This window comes from Trichomycterus rosablanca, chromosome 17 (assembly GCF_030014385.1).
Source record: "Trichomycterus rosablanca isolate fTriRos1 chromosome 17, fTriRos1.hap1, whole genome shotgun sequence".
Lineage (NCBI taxonomy): Eukaryota > Metazoa > Chordata > Actinopteri > Siluriformes > Trichomycteridae > Trichomycterus > Trichomycterus rosablanca.
The window spans coordinates 27,792,021-27,810,685 of NC_086004.1; the positions used below are offsets into that span (position 1 = coordinate 27,792,021).

General features: G+C 40.3%; 1 protein-coding gene across 2 annotated transcripts; it reads left to right on the top strand.

Moving 5' to 3' along the window:
• The first annotated feature begins 2,103 nt into the window (after positions 1–2,103).
• LOC134331426 (myocyte-specific enhancer factor 2A-like) lies at positions 2,104–16,576 on the top strand. Of its 2 annotated transcripts, none has more exons than XM_063012835.1 (10): positions 2,104–2,340; positions 3,773–3,937; positions 6,068–6,271; positions 10,269–10,406; positions 11,430–11,571; positions 12,059–12,106; positions 12,540–12,682; positions 14,189–14,306; positions 15,115–15,232; positions 16,230–16,576. In XM_063012835.1, exons 2-10 carry the CDS (start codon positions 3,857–3,859, stop codon positions 16,525–16,527), a joined length of 1,290 nt encoding a protein of 429 aa, XP_062868905.1. In that variant the 5' UTR covers positions 2,104–2,340; positions 3,773–3,856; the 3' UTR covers positions 16,528–16,576. The 2 variants fall into 2 exon arrangements, with proteins under 2 accessions (XP_062868905.1, XP_062868906.1); XM_063012836.1 differs by having other exon boundaries at positions 11,433–11,571.
• Positions 16,577–18,665: the final 2,089 nt, after the last annotated feature.

Here is an 18,665-nt window from a genome sequence, read left to right on the forward strand (position 1 = left end):
TGACACCAGCTAGAAAAATGAAAGAGATTTAAAAGAGAGCAGTTTATTGCCCGTAAATGTGTTTTCTTGTTTTGGCTAAATGACACTGGTCACTTTATAATAAATGGTGAATGACTTTCAACACTCGTCAATCTGACAGACATCCTGGCATTTACTTCTCAAATGTAATTAAACTTGAAGGGCTGAGAATCTGCAGCAAGTTTTACTGTTGCTTCTGTGATCTGTAGCTTCCCAACCGAACAAAAAAGTCAGTCAGTCTTGAATAGAACCGGATTGTTCCACGAGCACCGACCTGGTCAAGGTTTTTAGGTTTGACATGCGTGTATGAAAACCTTGAAATATTTTAAAGCCACTGACTGTCCGGCGTCTGACAAGCGCTCTGCATGCTTGATGTTAATTAGGTTCACCACAAGTCTAAAACTACACTCAGTAAACACAGAAATCAAAGTTGTCTCCAAATATGAGTTCCTCAGGCTGCTTTCCTGCAGTCACATGAAGCTGCCTTTTGTGGATTGGAAATAGAAACTCGTGTGCTTGCCAAATCAAGCTGTGGATTAGATCTGGAAGGAAACCTGAGTGGGCTTTACAGCGCTTACTGTTAAGATCCAGAGCTGGCAGAAAAACCCTAGAGATCACGGCCTGGCACCGTGCCCCGGCACAACTTAAAAAAAAAATGCTTTACACTTTATTACACCGGCCGACCCGTTCTTCAAATAATATGCAGAGTATAAAATAGGTAAAATAACGCTGAGCAGCTTCAAGATATTAAAACAAACATAAAAATAATACAGCAGTGAAGAGAAAATGATCTGTTTAGATTTTTGATAAAAAAAACTTGAAATCCAATCAAATTAAAGTTTATTTGTCACATACAGGTTATACATGGTATAACTAGCACTGAAACGCTTTTTTATAACCGCCTGCTCACATTATTACTAATGAACAAAAAATATATAGAAAAATGTAAGTAGAGATAGAGAGGTGCAATATATCGTTTGTTGCGTATGGGGCTGCATAACCGCAGACCAGTCAGGGTGCCTATGCTGACCCCTGTCCACACCCGAAAGCGCCAACAATGGGCACGTGAGCATCGGAACTGGACCTCGGATGGAAGAAGGTGGCCTGGTCTGATAAATCAGGTTTTCTTTTACATCACGTGGATGGCCGGGTGCGTGTGTGTCACTTACCTGGAGAACACGCGGCACCAGGATGCACTATGGGAAGAAGGCAAGCTGTCTGAATCTTGGTGTATGTTAATTTTTTTTTATTTTAGACAATACCAAATTTGTTTAGCTGAAAATACCAGTTTTAACTGAAAAGTGAGAATCTGTAAAGCTGCTGCATTCAGATATTGATCAGATATGTGTCACTGACATTACTTTGTGAGTCGTGCTGGTTTTATCAGTGTTTCCCTGTCTGTTTAATCCTAAAATCTGCTTTAGCTCTCCAAAACGAGACAGAGGAACAGTAAGAGGCCATCAGGGGACGTTGGGTGGAAAAGTAATCGTGAGAGCAGTGTCGTAGTGACATGTACAGGGCAGACTGACTCTGTTCAGAAGGAAAATGCTTTTGTTCTAGCAATAAAACGTTTTACTGTAACAGTTTAGTACTTTAGTGGTGCTTTATTATGCTGAACTGATGAGATATGCAGACGTTCTGTGTTTAATCTTTGAAGTGTGTGAATATGGATGGGATTTATAATCTTAACTTTTCTTGCCTTTTTAATGCAGCTCAGGTTTATTACTATCATATTTATTACTATAATACTGACAGTGGATGCTGCACTGCAACAAGCCATGACACTCATGCCCTAATGCCCTAACAAAAGTCAACTTCTGACCACAACTGTATGTTTTGTTATGACCAGACACACTTTTTAATAACATGGCATCTGTTTCCCTGGTAACAGGGAGGATAAAAATAAAGCCGTGCCAGCCGACGAGACAGAAGGCGTCGTTGCTCACTTTTCCATGCTAAGACGTGATCGTCTCTCGCGGTTCACATCAGAAATGAACAACACTTGCTCAGCGGCAAGTGTTAATACTTCCAAACATAACCCAGCTCCTTCGTCTGACATTTTCAATTATAATCAGAGCGCCGTGCTCGTCCTGCTGACTCTCAGAACAGAAACGACCGTGGAACAATAGAGCGTCTGCACAACCCGCTGTGTGGGATGGTGGTGATTTTTAGTTGGGGTTGAACTGGATAAGTGGAAAATGACACATTACATTGTCGGCGCTCTTGGCTTGAGCGGCCGATTATGCAAGCACTGCTCTTTGTTGGACGAACTTGCTATTCTTATTGAAGAGCGCCATTGTACATCATTGTTCTGGTTTCACGGTGCGTAGGAGGTTTAGAAACCATAAACTTTTCTTCTTTTCTTCTTTCTGCTTTCGTAAGAAGTTCAGTTTGTTGTCTGAACTCATTTATAAATAGGCCTGACTTAAACGTAATGGTCAGTAACGTTTTCCTCACATTCTAGTAGCTGACAGTGAAACTTACCAGTTCATCCTGCGATTGTTCTTTTTTGACTAAATTTTGTTTGCAGGGAAAAAACTACGTTCGCATGTTTACTGTAGGATTTCTGAACAAAATGCAAAGTCAAAAACACCAACTAAGATGATTAATTTGGCAGTCTGGAGAGTTCTGTAATATTATTTCACTTGGCCTGGCCTTAAAAATTTAAAAATTATGATTGACTGGTAACTGGAAGCTGGTAACTTCTCTGGGCCCGTATGAATATAGCTAGTTTGACTGCACACATGTTCATGGAACAGTGGTCACTTTGCCAAGACTGTAAAAACCCAAAACTATTATCTTATCCTGATAGGAATTTATCCTGATAGTCATATTTAATCCCAGAACCATTAAGCCCCTGGAACGTGAGTAATGATGTCCAAGAGTTATGCAAGAGAATAAAGTCAAAATTCTTTAAGAATAAATTATATTTTGACTTTATTCTCGAAATAATTTTGACTTTATTTATTTATTTATACGGTGACCCTAATCTGCTGTCGTACTACCCCACCCGAGCACCCCTAAAAAGTTTAGAATTTCAAAATAAAATGATGGGGTTTTTTTAAATCCTGACCATCAATAATCAAGTATGAATATTTAAATTCAGCCTTTCAGACTTTTTTTTGGAAACCCCACATATAATTATGAAAGAACTCTAAAGCAAGCGGTAAAAAGACACGCTGCAACCAGAGCTGGATTCTGAGTACATCGTATCGAATCCAGCTCTGCTTCACCGGTTCGAGGCTGAGTGGCTGTATGGGCAACGATTGGCTGGTTGCTCAGTTGGGGGGCGGGACAAAGAACCGGATGAGGGTCTCTCTCTGTCAGAATGCAATTACGACCTCTGCCGGCTGATTAGAGGCGCCTGCACAGAGATGAGGAAGAGTGCTCTTAGGGTGTGTCTCTCCGCATGCAACGCTAGGTGGCACAACACTCATCAATGTGTGGGTGGCAAAGATGCATCTGGCTGCTGCCCATGTTTCGGAGGGGATTTGGGTTAGCTATCTCCTCGGTCAGGGCAGGGTTCGGCATATACAGAGAGGAAGCACGATGCAAATTGAACAATTGGATGAGTCTTTTTCGCTGCCCTGTGCTCTATAAGCACACAAAATTGAAACGGAATTCAATAAATCTTTAAATTAAGGTGATTTTACCTTTTAAAAATGCTGAATTGATTTCAGAATGCATGCGTGTGTAGACCGAGAATCTACAGAATGAACGTCTGTGATAATCAAACATTTTTTCTCTTTCTCAGGAAGCGATGAGAGTCAAAGTTCGTGATGGTTCACTAGCAGAACATTTCAGGAAGCAGATCCCACAGATTTGAGCTCTCTCTTGGATGCTAGAGGAAAAAAAGTTGGTGAGAATGGGACGTAAGAAGATCCAGATTACTCGCATTATTGATGAGAGGAACAGACAGGTGAGCTACACGACCGGACCCTTGAGTTACGTTTATATTCAAATCATTTAGCAGATGCTTTTTAAGATGAGGTTTAAGATCCATGCAGAAGTGCCCAAAGGTGGCAGCTTGACAGCGGTGGGGTTTGAGCCAGCAGCCTTCTGATTACTCAACTATCTTCTTAAATGCAAAACTCAGGAAACACCTTGGACAGGTCACTAGTCCATCACAGGGCAAACACAAACACATATAAACACTCTCACACTTACACCTGACTGCATGTCTTTAGACTTGTGGGAAGAAACCAGAGCACCAGGAGGAAACCCACTTGTATACAGGGAGAACATGCCAACTCCACACAAAAGGGACCCTGGCTGCCAGACCCAGGAATCAAACCCAGCGCTACCCACTCTGAGCTTATGAGATTCTCATTTCCCCCATTAAAAATAAATAAACTCTAAAATTCAAATTATTATTATAAATATAAAAATACTTCCAAGCACTGCACCACACGCCACATTAAACTACTTTACTGAGCCCTCTTTTCTGCTGCCCAGTTGATGAGTGGCACTGGAAGAAGCTTCACCCAAATACACACTACCCCTCTTGTCCCGGGTCTCACTGGACCTGCTGTCCCTGTGCTGTGGTCAGTGTAATTAGAGGACCGCACGGCTCCATATCTCTCATTAGCTGACAGAGTCTTTGTGGGAAGCATATAGCTTCTTTCTCTAACCCCCAATGACCATCAATCAAAGCGAAGCCGCAGAGCAGGTCTGGAATTCACCCAGTCTGCCTCGTGCTATAAATATAAACCCTCGCCAGCACAACAAACCCTACATTGTCTGGAAGAGCTTTTTTTAATTTTATTAAGTGATTTATATATACGGGGCCAGTTATTAATATAAAGAACTTCTCATACACTTTTTAACTAGATTTTAATCTAGTGGATCTGCTGCATGTCACTCACCACAGCAAATGTGAACATGTTTACCTGAAAAAATTTGAAAAGCATGTTGTTAAAGCAGTCAATAAATATTCCACACATCAATCTGCCTACAACTCCATTCGTCCTATCATCCACCCACCTGCCAACCCATCCATTCATCCATCCATCCCTCCATCCATCCACAAACCTTTTTATTAATCCAGCTACCTATTCATCTATCTATTTATTCATTCATCCATTCATCCATCCACCAGTCCGTCAATCCATCATCCAGCCATGCATCCATCCATCCATCCATCCACAAACCTATTTATTTATCCATTTACCTATTCATCCATCTATTTATTCACTCATCCATTTATCTACCAGTCCACCAATCTATTTACCCATCCATCCAACCTTCCATCCATCCATCCATCAGTTTATCCACCTATCCACTCAGCCACTTTACCATCCATCCATCCATCCACAAACCTATTTAGTCATCCATCTATTTATTCATCATCCCTCTCATCCATTTATCTATCAGTCCACCAATCTATATATCCATCCACCAATCCAATTCATCCATTAGCTCAACCACCTATCCACTCAGCCACTTTTACTCATGCATTCACCAATCCATAGATTCATCCATCCATCTACAAACCTATTTATTCATGATAATCTACTTGTCCACCAATCTATTTACCCATCCACCAATCCATCCATCCATCTGTTCATCCATCCGTTCAGTGTTGCTAAAGTGTTATGAATTGCTGAGAACAGGAATTAAAAACAAGCTTAACTGCAGCATGGAGGAAAATTACAGGAGGGGAAAAATGCTTTCCACTCAAACATTAGTAAAGAAATGACTTGTACCTGAATTTCACAGTGAATTTAACGCTTCAGGCCGGTACAGATGGTCACGTACATGCAGCGCTGGAGTGGTGGCAGGTTTAGCGTTCCTCCAGAAGGGTGATAATTGGCAGGGAATGTGACGAGATCTGGCAACACTGACAGCAACGTTCGGTTACTGTAGAGCAGAAGTTCGGAATATGTATAAAAAACATTTTTTTTCTGTAACAGATCACACACACACACACACACACAACTGGAATATTAAAACACATATTTGTTTACAGTGTGGAGCTGTGCATCACCCTCTCACAATTCTAATTCTTGAGAAATGCAGTGAAACAGAATTTGTTTGTGTTCTGCTCTAGGTGACCTTCACCAAAAGGAAGTTTGGACTGATGAAGAAGGCGTACGAGCTGAGCGTTCTGTGCGACTGTGAGATCGCCCTCATCATCTTCAACAGCTCCAATAAGCTCTTCCAGTATGCGAGCACGGACATGGACAAGGTCCTGCTGAAATACACCGAGTACAACGAGCCCCACGAGAGCAGGACCAACTGTGACATTGTTGAGGTGAGAACAGTCACTGAGCAACCAGGTTAGATTCTTACAGCTCCACCTGTGGTAAAGATTTCACCCTAAAAAAAATTACACATAGAAAAGAAATGCATTCCAGGATTGGGGCTGCTCTCAAACACGCAGCACTTTAGCAAAACCTTAAGAAGCATAAGAGGCATCATATTTTTTTAAATAACGTTCTAATAGATCGGGAACTGAAAACTCCAGTTATAGTTGCAAAGTTTTGCTTGATAGAACACATTGTATATTGTGCTTCATAATTTACAATGGAAGACAGGCCAGTCTAGCCACTTCACTCTCCTATAAGTAAGCTACACTCTTGCAACGTGCAGAAGGCATCTTCTTGCTAAAATAAACGTCCCTGATCAAGACATAACATAGATGGCAGTGTAGGTTGCTCCAAAATGTATCTGTACACCTCAGAATTAATGGAGCCTTTATAGGTGTGCAAGTTACCCATGCCCAGGCTTTTAAACTTTAGGTTGATATCAACCAGGATGGTCCCTTTCTCTTTGTCCTGAAGAACACGACTTCTATTATATCTAAAAGCAATTACAAAAATGGACTCCGGAGTTTCAGGATGTTGATATATGGATGACGTCTTGCATTTTTAGATGCAGTGACACACAATGTATACTGACAAGGGTTTATATATACAGTGTATCACAAAAGTGAGTACACCCCTCACATTTCTGCAGATATTTAAGTATATCTTTTCATGGGACAACACTGACAAAATGACACTTTGACACAATGAAAAGTAGTCTGTGTGCAGCTTATATAACAGTGTAAATTTATTCTTCCCTCAAAATAACTCAATATACAGCCATTAATGTCTAAACCACCGGCAACAAAAGTGAGTACACCCCTTAGTGAAAGTTCCTGAAGTGTCAATATTTTGTGTGGCCACCATTATTTCCCAGAACTGCCTTAACTCTCCTGGGCATGGAGTTTACCAGAGCTTCACAGGTTGCCACTGGAATGCTTTTCCACTCCTCCATGACGACATCACGGAGCTGGCGGATATTCGAGACTTTGCGCTCCTCCACCTTCCGCTTGAGGATGCCCCAAAGATGTTCTATTGGGTTTAGGTCTGGAAACATGCTTGGCCAGTCCATCACCTTTACCCTCAGCCTCTTCAATAAAGCAGTGGTCGTCTTAGAGGTGTGTTTGGGGTCATTATCATGCTGGAACACTGCCCTGCGACCCAGTTTCCGGAGGGAGGGGATCATGCTCTGCTTCAGTATTTCACAGTACATATTGGAGTTCATGTGTCCCTCAATGAAATGTAACTCCCCAACACCTGCTGCACTCATGCAGCCCCAGACCATGGCATTCCCACCACCATGCTTGACTGTAGGCATGACACACTTATCTTTATACTCCTCACCTGATTGCCGCCACACATGCTTGAGACCATCTGAACCAAACAAATTAATCTTGGTCTCATCAGACCATAGGACATGGTTCCAGTAATCCATGTCCTTTGTTGACATGTCTTCAGCAAACTGTTTGCGGGCTTTCTTGTGTAGAGACTTCAGAAGAGGCTTCCTTCTGGGGTGACAGCCATGCAGACCAATTTGATGTAGTGTGCGGCGTATGGTCTGAGCACTGACAGGCTGACCCCCCACCTTTTCAATCTCTGCAGCAATGCTGACAGCACTCCTGCGCCTATCTTTCAAAGACAGCAGTTGGATGTGACGCTGAGCACGTGCACTCAGCTTCTTTGGACGACCAACGCGAGGTCTGTTCTGAGTGGACCCTGCTCTTTTAAAACGCTGGATGATCTTGGCCACTGTGCTGCAGCTCAGTTTCAGGGTGTTGGCAATCTGCTTGTAGCCTTGGCCATCTTCATGTAGTGCAACAATTCGTCTTTTAAGATCCTCAGAGAGTTCTTTGCCATGAGGTGCCATGTTGGAACTTTCAGTGACCAGTATGAGAGAGTGTGAGAGCTGTACTACTAAATTGAACACACCTGCTCCCTATGCACACCTGAGACCTAGTAACACTAACAAATCACATTACATTTTGGAGGGAAAATGACAAGCAGTGCTCAATTTGGACATTTAGGGGTGTAGTCTCTTAGGGGTGTACTCACTTTTGTTGCCGGTGGTTTAGACATTAATGGCTGTATATTGAGTTATTTTAAGGGAAGAATAAATTTACACTGTTATATAAGCTGCACACAGACTACTTTTCATTGTGTCAAAGTGTCATTTTGTCAGTGTTGTCCCATGAAAAGATATACTTAAATATCTGCAGAAATGTGAGGGGTGTACTCACTTTTGTGATACACTGTATATTCATAACAGGAACGTGTTGGTTTTTAAAGCAGTGCTCGCAGTTGGCTTTTGGATTTGTCCTTTTCACACACAGATTTCTCTGTATTCTCTTAAAATAGATAGATCACTTTATTAATCCCAGAGGGAAAGTCAAGTAATCTTTTATACTTTATTTTTTTATATACTTTATCAAGTACACTTTTATACTTCATACATTTACATTTTCTGCATTTAGCAGACACTCTTATCCAGAGCGACTTACAGAAGTGCTTCATATACAATAGTAGTTAGTAGTTTCATATACAATACAATATCTTTTAATAATATTGTGAATTGTAGATGGAAAAATCTCTATATTCACTGATAATATGTTTAGAAAACTTGTTTTTAAACTATGGGGCTCTTGGTTTACTCTTTGTTTTTGTTTTTTTGTTTTTTTGCCAAATGACAAACCATCATCCATCCTTGGGCTTAACCCATTAAGCGATAGCTTCATATGTTTACATTTCCAAAACAGGTATTTTTGCTGACTTCACAAACCTTCCAGTTCCATATTCAAACTGTCTAATCATAAGGGGATTCAAATAGTAATTATTATTTGTGCTATTTCGGATCAAAGAAGAGACATAATTAAGTTTATACATGCTAAAGTTCAGATTAGCACTGCGGTTGTTTAGCATGTTGTTTAAAAAGACAAGACTTGGCAGAATGGCGCCCCCTTGTGGATCCTGCTCTGCTGCTGTCTATAGTAAGTTTAGCAAACTTTAGCCTAGCTACATGCTAAAAAGTCATAACAGCTTAACAATCAGTATTTTTATAGTGCAATGGAAACACAAAACATTTGTCAGTCATCTTTTTTCATCCTTTTATTTCACTCAGTGTGGGCAGGTGTGCTGGGTCTAGGCTGGAAAATTCTCCTCTTTATGTTTACACTGTTTTACAGCATTAAATGCCAGCAATTGAGCTAAACCAGCTATGTATTGTGATAACATGAAGGTGCATAAAAACTGGGTGACGAGACAAGAAACTGTAGGTCCATCAGTGTTTGCTTACATAATTTAATAATGCAGCATAATGGGTGCTGTCTGTGCCACCTAAACAGCCTTAAACTCTGCATAATAGTGGTTAAAAGACACAGAATATAAACATTAATTTAACCTGTCAGTAGTAACATTTAGAAGGCTAGACAGTGGTGACTGGGAATGTTTTTGTTGATGCTGTATTGTGCAAACACTCAATTTGTCACTCAGTTTGTCCAAGATGCTTTCAGTAATTATAAATCACTCCATCATGCTAACATTGTATTCTTGGTTTGCTGTTGACACCCTGATATCCTGGCCTGCAGCCTTTATCAAACAGAAAAAGGGAGGATAGTAGCCGGGGTTACATAAAGTTCTAGGGGGAAGTGGATATATTCAAATTAAGAGTGGAAAACAGAAATCTTTAAGCACCAAACTTGATTAACTATTAATAAAACTGTATTAATTATCAAGTGGTGCCACAGTAAAGTATGCTAGTTCACTGCAGCTGGGATCTGGGGATCCAGGGTCCAAATCTCAGCTGTGCTATCGGCCTGTGCTTTTAGTGCTGGTCCCAAGCCCAGATAGAAATAAGAGGGACCAGATCCACTGTGGTGACCTGGAAATATACTGGAGCAGCTGAGTAAATACTAACTGTGTAAATATTATTAAACACTGTTTTTTTTCCAGGCCTTGAACAAGAAGGAGCATCGAAGCTCAGAAAGTCCAGAACAGGACAAGTCTCTATACGTCCTCGCTTCACACACAGAGGAGAAATACCAGAAGATCAATGAAGAGTTTGATATCATGATGCGCAATCATAAGCTTGTGAGTTCTGCTAACAGACATAATGTTATGACAATTGTATTTTTACATTAGAAACCATTAAAATACTCATATGATGTGCATTATATTGTGTAATTATTTAAATACACCAAATCACTTTTCCATGCTCCATATTCTATACAGTTAGGGTCAAAGGTGTAGTTACACTTATTAATGGCATTCAGTAAATGACAGTCTTAGGATTTCAGTGATTTTGGGTGTTTTTGACAACTTGTTATCATACAATCAAACCATCATTAATAATTTATGTGGGTTAAAAAATACTGGATTAAAAGCATAAATACAATAACAAATACAAATACAAACTTCATTTGGTGGGGTAGGAAATGCAATAATAATTCTAATTTTTTGTTAGTGATTATACCTGCAACTGGTGAATTTTTTATGTCCAAATAAATAGGACTAGATAAGTTCGCTTAATAAAAAGTATGAAAAACAGCAGCATTCTAATGTTGTAAATTGAACAACAGCTATCGAAATTTATTGCACAGGCCAATTCACAAGTCATCATTTACAAGCAAGTTCAGAAATAAAGACTAGAAACACAATCTAAAAACCCCACAGAAAGCAGGAACATAATGTGACTTTTTTCTTACCAACACTGAGAGGAGACTATTGATCCATGTACTATGTACTGTTTAATAGGTTCAGTTGAACTAGCCCTTTCTACACTTAAATGTGTATAGTCTACACTACAGTATACATCGATAGTCAATCACGACACCAACAACTAAATAATTATGTATGTTTTTACCAAGCAGATTTAAAAATAATCACAATGAACTTAATGAACTTAAATGTATTTATGTTTTCTGGACCAACAGGTATTTTGGCTAATTCATGAAAAAAGGTCTGTCATGAAATACATCTTATTAAACAAATCATTAATCACATACTGTAAGAGTTTAATGTTCCTCTGGTTTTCCTTTTACTACATTCCTCAATTCACCACATTCATTCCTGTTATATGGTTTGAATGCTGACTAGTCATTTTTTTCATCTCAGCAGAATTTCATGATGCCCGTCTCTGACTCCAGTGTCCAGTCCTACAGTAGTCCTGGATCTCTGGGTGAAGCTGGCATGCTGTCTCCATCGTCCAGTTCCCTGCAGAGACCTTCCAACACACGATTCACGGATCTGTTTAAAGGTAATTTAATGTACACAGACTCGCGTGTAGTATTACTGATGGCAGCGTAACACACTTATTCATTCCCTTTAAACGTGTGTAGCTCTTATATTTATAATCAAGGTCCAAAGGCCAATACTTTTTCTTTTACTATCACCCTGACAGTGTTGCCTTATACATACATACATACATAAGATCCAAAGATAAACTAATAATGAGGATGAATTTATTAGTTGGAACACTTACTCAAAAAATAATAATGCTGAAATGCTATACATGAGCTTTTGCATAGCTTTGCTTATGTACTGTGATCTGTGAGGATTTAAATGTCAGTTTTATCCCTAATATCTTATCGAACATATAAAAAAACCTCAAATCGTACCTTATATTTAATAGAACCAGTAAATACTTGTTAGTCTGAAAGTCATCACCACAAAGCAAAAGCTGGATAATTGTTTCCTTTTAATTGTAAGGAATTATTATTTATTCTTGTTTTGTTCTGTATCAGGTGGTACTTCAGACCTCAGCCTTAATGGCGTACACACCACACCAATAGGTGAGTCCTTCCAAAAAAACTGCATTTAAATTTACACTAAATTATTTGCTGGCACTTTTATTTCACAAAAAATACAATTCAGTTACCAAGTAAACACTGATAAAGTTGCTAGAATTGGTATAACGGGAAAACAGTTAAGACAGTAATGCACTTATCCAAAATGTAGACATGTGACATGAATATTTTGTGAATGTTTAATGGTCAATGTTTGCTTTTTCAATGTTACCCTGCATCTCCAAGCTCCATCTCCATGTAACACAGTCATTATTATCTATAGATACAGCAAAAAGAATCAGTGGTAGCAAGTAAAAGCTCACTAACAGGAATATCAGGACTTTACAGTTCACCATCGGCGTGTTAAATAAGCATGTGTTGTGCTGGAATTCAGCTCTATTGTTCTGCCTGATTAGTTTTTTTTTCTCTGCCCTATAAGTGAATGGCTACGGTGAGAACAGCATGGAAAGAGGCGTGTCAGCCAACTCTCCAGGGCCCCATGTGGGAAACCTCGTACCTGTCGAACACAAGCCAGAGTTACGGGTGCTCGTTCCGCCTGCCTGTAAAATCTCTGCGGCTCTGGTAATAAAATGCTTCTAATGAATAATTATTTTGTATATATGATTTACACCAATCAGCCATAACATTAAAACCGCCTCCTTGTTTCTACACACACTGTCTATTTTATCAGCTTCACTTACCATATAGAAGCACTTTGTAGTTCTACAATTACTGACTGTAGTCCATCTGTTTCTCGGCATGCTTTGTTAGCCCCCTTTCACCCTGTTCTTCAATGGTCAGGACCCCCATAGGACCACCACAGAGCAGGTATTATTTAGGTGGTGGATCATTCTCAGCACTGCAGTGACACTGACATGGTGGTGGTGTGTTAGTGTGTGTTGTGCTGGTATGAGTGGATAAGACACTGTAGTTTTTAAACACCTCACTGTCACTGCTGGACTGAGAGTAGTCCACCAACCTAAAATATCCATCCAACAGCGCCCCATGGGCAGCGTCCTGTGACCACTGATGAAGGTCTAGAAGATGACTGACTCAAACAGCAGCAATAGATGAGCGATCGTCTCTGACTTTACATCTACAAGGTGGACCAACCAGGTAGGAGTGTCTAATAGAGTGGACAGTGAGTGGACACTGTATTTAAAAACTCCAGCAGCGCTGCTGTGTCTGATCCACTCATACCAGCACAACACACACTAACACACCACCACCATGTCAGTGTCACTGCATTGCTAAGAATGATCCACCATCTAAATAATACCTGCTGTGTAGTGGTCCTGTGGGGGTCCTGACCATTGAAGAACAGGGTGAAAGCAGGTTAAAAAAACATGTAGGGAAACAGATAGACTACAGTCAGTAATTGTAGAACTACAAAGTGCTTCTATATGGTAAGTGGAGCTGATAAAATGGACAGTGAGTGTAGAAACAAGGAGGTGGTTTTAATGTTATGGCTGATCAGTGCATACATGTGACGTGACAGAATTAGGTGTCTACTGTTAGAAAGTTGTTCTGATGCATTAAGTGATGAGTACTGCACCACCAGGTGGCGCCAGATATTCATACAATCTAAACGCTAAAAACCAGCACTTTATTATATAGTATTTTAGTTGTGAAGGTGAAATGGTGCTGTCGTTGATTTTATTTATAAGGGGTTTTGAGGTGATGTTTTACACACTTTGGTTATATTTATGACAGGACAGGTAGTTACCAGTTACTCCCGTAGGAAACCCACACAGACACGGGGAGAACATGCAAACTCCACACAGAAAAGATCCAGACCTTCTTGCTGTGATGTGACAGTGCTACCAACCAAGCCACTGTGCCACCCACTCACATTTTGCAGGAGTTAATAGAGGAGCGATAGTACTCGGGACCAATCACACTAGAGCTTTGTAGTTTAATGTAGATTGGTGTATTGTGAAGTGGCCACTACTAATGTGCATTATTGGTAGGACTGTGAGAGTTCAGATCTCCAGACATGACCGAGAGACTGTTTTTAGGTTTCAAAGAAATGTTCTACTTCAGTAACTCATACACCAGGACGCTTACTTGTTCTTTGTACATTTTCAGAGGCTCAACAGCCCGTCATCCAGGCAGTCATTGAGCGTGCCGGCGGTGACGATGGCGACACCCAGTCTGCACCAGCAGGGCCTGACGTACCCTGCCACAGCATCCGCATACAACTTAGGTGTGTGTATTTTAATACCCTTTATTAAGCCCTATAATGCAGATACAACAAGAGGAAACAAGTATCCAACCACTTTTGCTTTTATTTGACATCAATCCAGTCAAAACAACCACTTTAACTGTGCACAAATTATGTCTTAATAAGTACAAACTAATTTATTAAGCCAACAAGTATTCAGACACCACAAATTAATAACATTAGTACCACTTTTAGCATATTTTTTTTAGCATATTTGGGACAGTGGTAGACTAGTGGGTAGAGCTTTGGGCTATCAACCAGGAGACTGGCGGTTCAAATCCAGGCTCTGCTATGCAGCCACTGTTGGGTCCTTGAGCAAGGACCTTAACCCTGTCTGCTTCAGGGGCGCCGTACGATGGCTGTCGCTGCGCTCTGACCCCAGCTTCCAAACAAGCTGGGATATGCCAAGAAAGAATGTCATTGTACTGTACAACTGTATACGTATAGATGACAAATAAAGGATATCTATCTATCTATATACAGCTTCAGCGTCTGTGGTAAATTATTATCAGCTTTTTGCAGCACTGTGGTTTTATGTCCCTTATTTCTCATGGAAAACTGTCTTTAACTCTCCAAGGTTATGAGGAAGGGTCTTTGTAATGGCCTTACAATTGTAAAGTCCTCCATATGTACTCAGTGGGTTAAAAGGAGATTGACAAGGCCATGCAAGTACCTTTACCTTAAAAAGAAAAAAAGAAGTATTAAGTTATTTTGGGTCATTTTCTTGATGAAGTTTGAGCTGAAGATATCCAGTCCTGAAGTTGTTGCTTTACTTTGATTTATATTGCAGGTTACAGCCTGAACGGTTCAGATCTCAGTAACCTGCATGGATTCAGTGTCTCACAGAGCCCCGGTCTGGCTTCAGGGTCACAATGGCAACACACCCAGTCTGCAATCACCTCTCAGGGGTGAGTGAGTTTCATCCACCCAACCATTCATCAGTATTTCTACAGATTCATGTCTAGTCATCAATTCATCCATTCATCCACAAAAACAGCAATACATGTGTAATGAAGTGACCCACAGCGACATGGGTTCTGTGGATCTGGGTTTGAACCTCGTCTCTGGTCACTTTTTGGGGTAATACGAGCTTCTGTCATTCAGACAGAACCAACTGTGTCTGTAGAATGACCAACCAGCCAGGTTGCATTGCTGAAACCCAAGTTCAATAAAATGCAGCACCAGTCAAGCACCTTCTGTAGACAGTTTTGGACATTCTAAGTTTACTTTGGATACTCGGGATTTTTGTCATCCTTTAAAAACAGGAAGAATGTTGATTGGCTGATCTTAATAGCACAAATATTTATATATATTGTTTTATTAGCATCAGTCAGTACTTGAGCCTTTGGTGGATCCTTTTTTATACCAAGTAATGAGACCCTCACCGGTTACGAATCCAGGGCTTATTGTGGAATGTTTTAAAGAAGTAATACTTGGATATTCTGTAAAAATTTCACTATTATTTTGCTCCTGTCCCATATTTCTGACTGTGTTTTAGGCAATAAGTCAAAATGTGTTTATATTTACAAAATAAAGCATCATAAAAAGGTTGTAAAGCTTTAAAAATGGTGGTTGTAAAGCTTCTTTGAGCATAGGAAAGGTGATATATGAATAAAAATTATGATAATGATAATTAAGATGATGAGGATGATGAAAATACCATCAAGTTGGTTATTTGTACTTTTGTCTGTTAAAGATTCAAGAAAGAATTTTCGCATCCATCCATTACTGATCTAATGATTACATATGGTCGTCCACACAACTGTCAGTCTTTTAATTATTAATTATTAATGTTTCTATCTGTTTGTTTAAATTTTTTTTATCTGTTTGTTAAAAATTTTTTTTTACATTAAACCACATTAATCACAGTAAATGTTGTTTATGTTTTCTTTTTTTCTTCTTCAGAGTCTCTCTTGCATTGTCTCAGATCTCTGATCCTTCAAGATTTTCTCTCATCACGGATATAAAAGCCGAGCCCGTTTCTCCACCCATGTCCTTCCTCTCCGCTCCTCCCTCCTCGTCCCTTCATTCTCCCGCTGAGAGCTTGGCCTCCTCCTGCAGCTCGTATGAGGGTAGCGAGCGCGAGGAACAGCACCAAGATGCCCATCTTCCTGTGCCCACTCCGGGGCTGGGCGGTGACCCGTTAGAAGGCATCGGAGGGCCTTCGCTCAAACGGCTGCGCACCGAAAGCTGGGTGACATAGCGCCTCGGAGGAATGAGAAGTTTGAGGAAAATAAACAAGGAGTCGATGATTTTGTCAGTATTTATTACAGATAACAGTGTTATTGTCCTCTATGTGGTGTATGTAGAGGAGCAGGCAGGAACAAGGACAGACGCGTCTGCTGGAGAGAAGCTTTCTGAGGAGGATGTACTGGGAGAACGACTGACTGTGTCACACAAGACAAAAGCGTTGTCGAAATTATGTAAGATGTACAATGTAGGATAGCTAAAAAAGTGCTGCTGTGTCTACTGATGGTCGTATCTCACTTCTTTTATTTAGTCTTTTAAACAGCTTGATAAAATGGCACCCCAAGTCTGGAAGTCGCCCTAGGTGGCTGCCTATGCTTAGAAAGAAAACATTTGCAGATATATGTGTGGTTCTCATGACATTCTAAAAGCATGACATTATAAAATATATTCAGGTATAAATAAATCTACAATCAAAATGACAAAAAACAACAATGAATGGAGGCAGCTGGGAAAATCTGACCAATCAGCACAGGGAGGCCTTCTGAGCAGCCTGCATGCACGCGTGTTGGAATCATTTAGATGCGTCCAAGCCCATCATCCTTCCCCCAACGTCCTTTTACTGTCAAACTATGAATCTTTTTCTATAACAACCACATTAATCACAGTAATCTTAAATATTTCATCCATCCAGATCTTCTCTTATTATGGATGTAAAAGAGCCTTTAAAGTATTTTGAAGATGGTTGAAAGGAGATGCTGAATTTGTTTGGTTGTTTTTGAGTTTAACAGAGAAGAGTCTGATTCTGGGATGCTCAGGAAGCGCAGCTGTCTAACATGCAAGCTCACCACTGGCTGAGAGGAGAGGTGGGATTGGGTTTCTTCTCACTGCCACTGCAACAGTGACTCCTGCTGTCTGGTCGAAGCGCCAGCACTTTTGTCGGGATAGGGGGGAGTCTTGTCTGCAGCCCTCCTTATGCCAAGTTCACACTACACGACTTTCCAAGTCGTCAGGTCGCTGTACAGTTCACACCACACAACTTGTAATCGGGAGTCTTTCAAGTCGGTGTGGCTTTCACACTACACGACTGATCGGCGATAGGGGGTTTCACACTACACCATCTATCACCAACTGGAATCGCAGGCGAGCCTCTCTGGTCTCCCAAACTATGTTTTGTCACGAAAACAAACGCAAGAAGTGACGAGGGGTTTAATGATACATGTCCAAAAATGCACGTCAACAAGTAGCGAGCGATCAAAGTTTGTGTGCTGATGTGCAGCATAAAAAATAAATGAATCTGAGTGGATTTGGCTACGTGAACAGCACGGATTGTTCTGTAGTGAGTTGGAGGTTAATAAATATTTTTTGCAATGCAACATTGGTGTTTTGTAGAGAACGATAAGGTCAGAAATACTGTAAAACTTGTGTGCTGATGTATTCTGATATAAATTATATTATGCCCCTGTTCCACCTTTTTACACTCCTCCCCTGCGTTTCCACTCACACCATATCTTGCGTTTTTATTGGCTGTTCGACATAGCACTCATTTCCAGTTGTGCAACTCGGATCCAGATATTTCACAAGCTAGAAATCTCTCTTCGGTTGCCGAGCGAACGCCGAGTTGCTCCCGAGCCGGCAAATCTAGCGCCGACCGGTCGGCGAGTGAAAATCAGGGCGAAAATCGTGTAGTGTGAACTAGGCATTAGCCAAGGAATTGTAATAGGGAACTGAAAATGACCAAATTGGGAGAAAAAGGGAGAGACAGTGCACAAAAAACCATGAATATATAAAATACATCAATGTTTTCCTTAATTTGTTGTTTTAAACCTTATTTAAAATATTTCCATCAGATCATCCACTGTTTTAATTTGTGTTTTTAACCTCTTTACATTTTAGACCTCAAAACTTATGGAACTAAACATACACTTTACGACCAAAAATAATGAAACAGTCTCTAATTTTTAAGTTCAGGAATTTCAGCCAGAAGTGTTTAATATCAGTGATATAAAATTGATCATATGCTTTTACCTTTGTGGCAACAGTTTAGGGAAGGCCCTTTCTGTATCAGCTTGACTGTGCACTCGTACACAAAGCAGTTTCTATAAGGAGATGGTTTAAATAGTTTGGGGTAAAAAAAACCTCAACCCCGCTCGT

What these genes read in the sequence shown, in the direction of transcription:
- LOC134331426 (XM_063012835.1), top strand. Translation starts at nt 3,857, where the DNA reads ATGCTAGAGGAAAAAAAGTTGGTGAGAATGGGACGTAAGAAGATCCAG. An exon ending in CCAACTGTGACATTGTTGAG is followed by an intron (nt 6,272 to 10,268) that starts GTGAGAACAGTC and finishes TTTTTTTTCCAG; the next exon opens with GCCTTGAACAAGAAGGAGCA. An exon ending in ATTCACGGATCTGTTTAAAG is followed by an intron (nt 11,572 to 12,058) that starts GTAATTTAATGT and finishes GTTCTGTATCAG; the next exon opens with GTGGTACTTCAGACCTCAGC.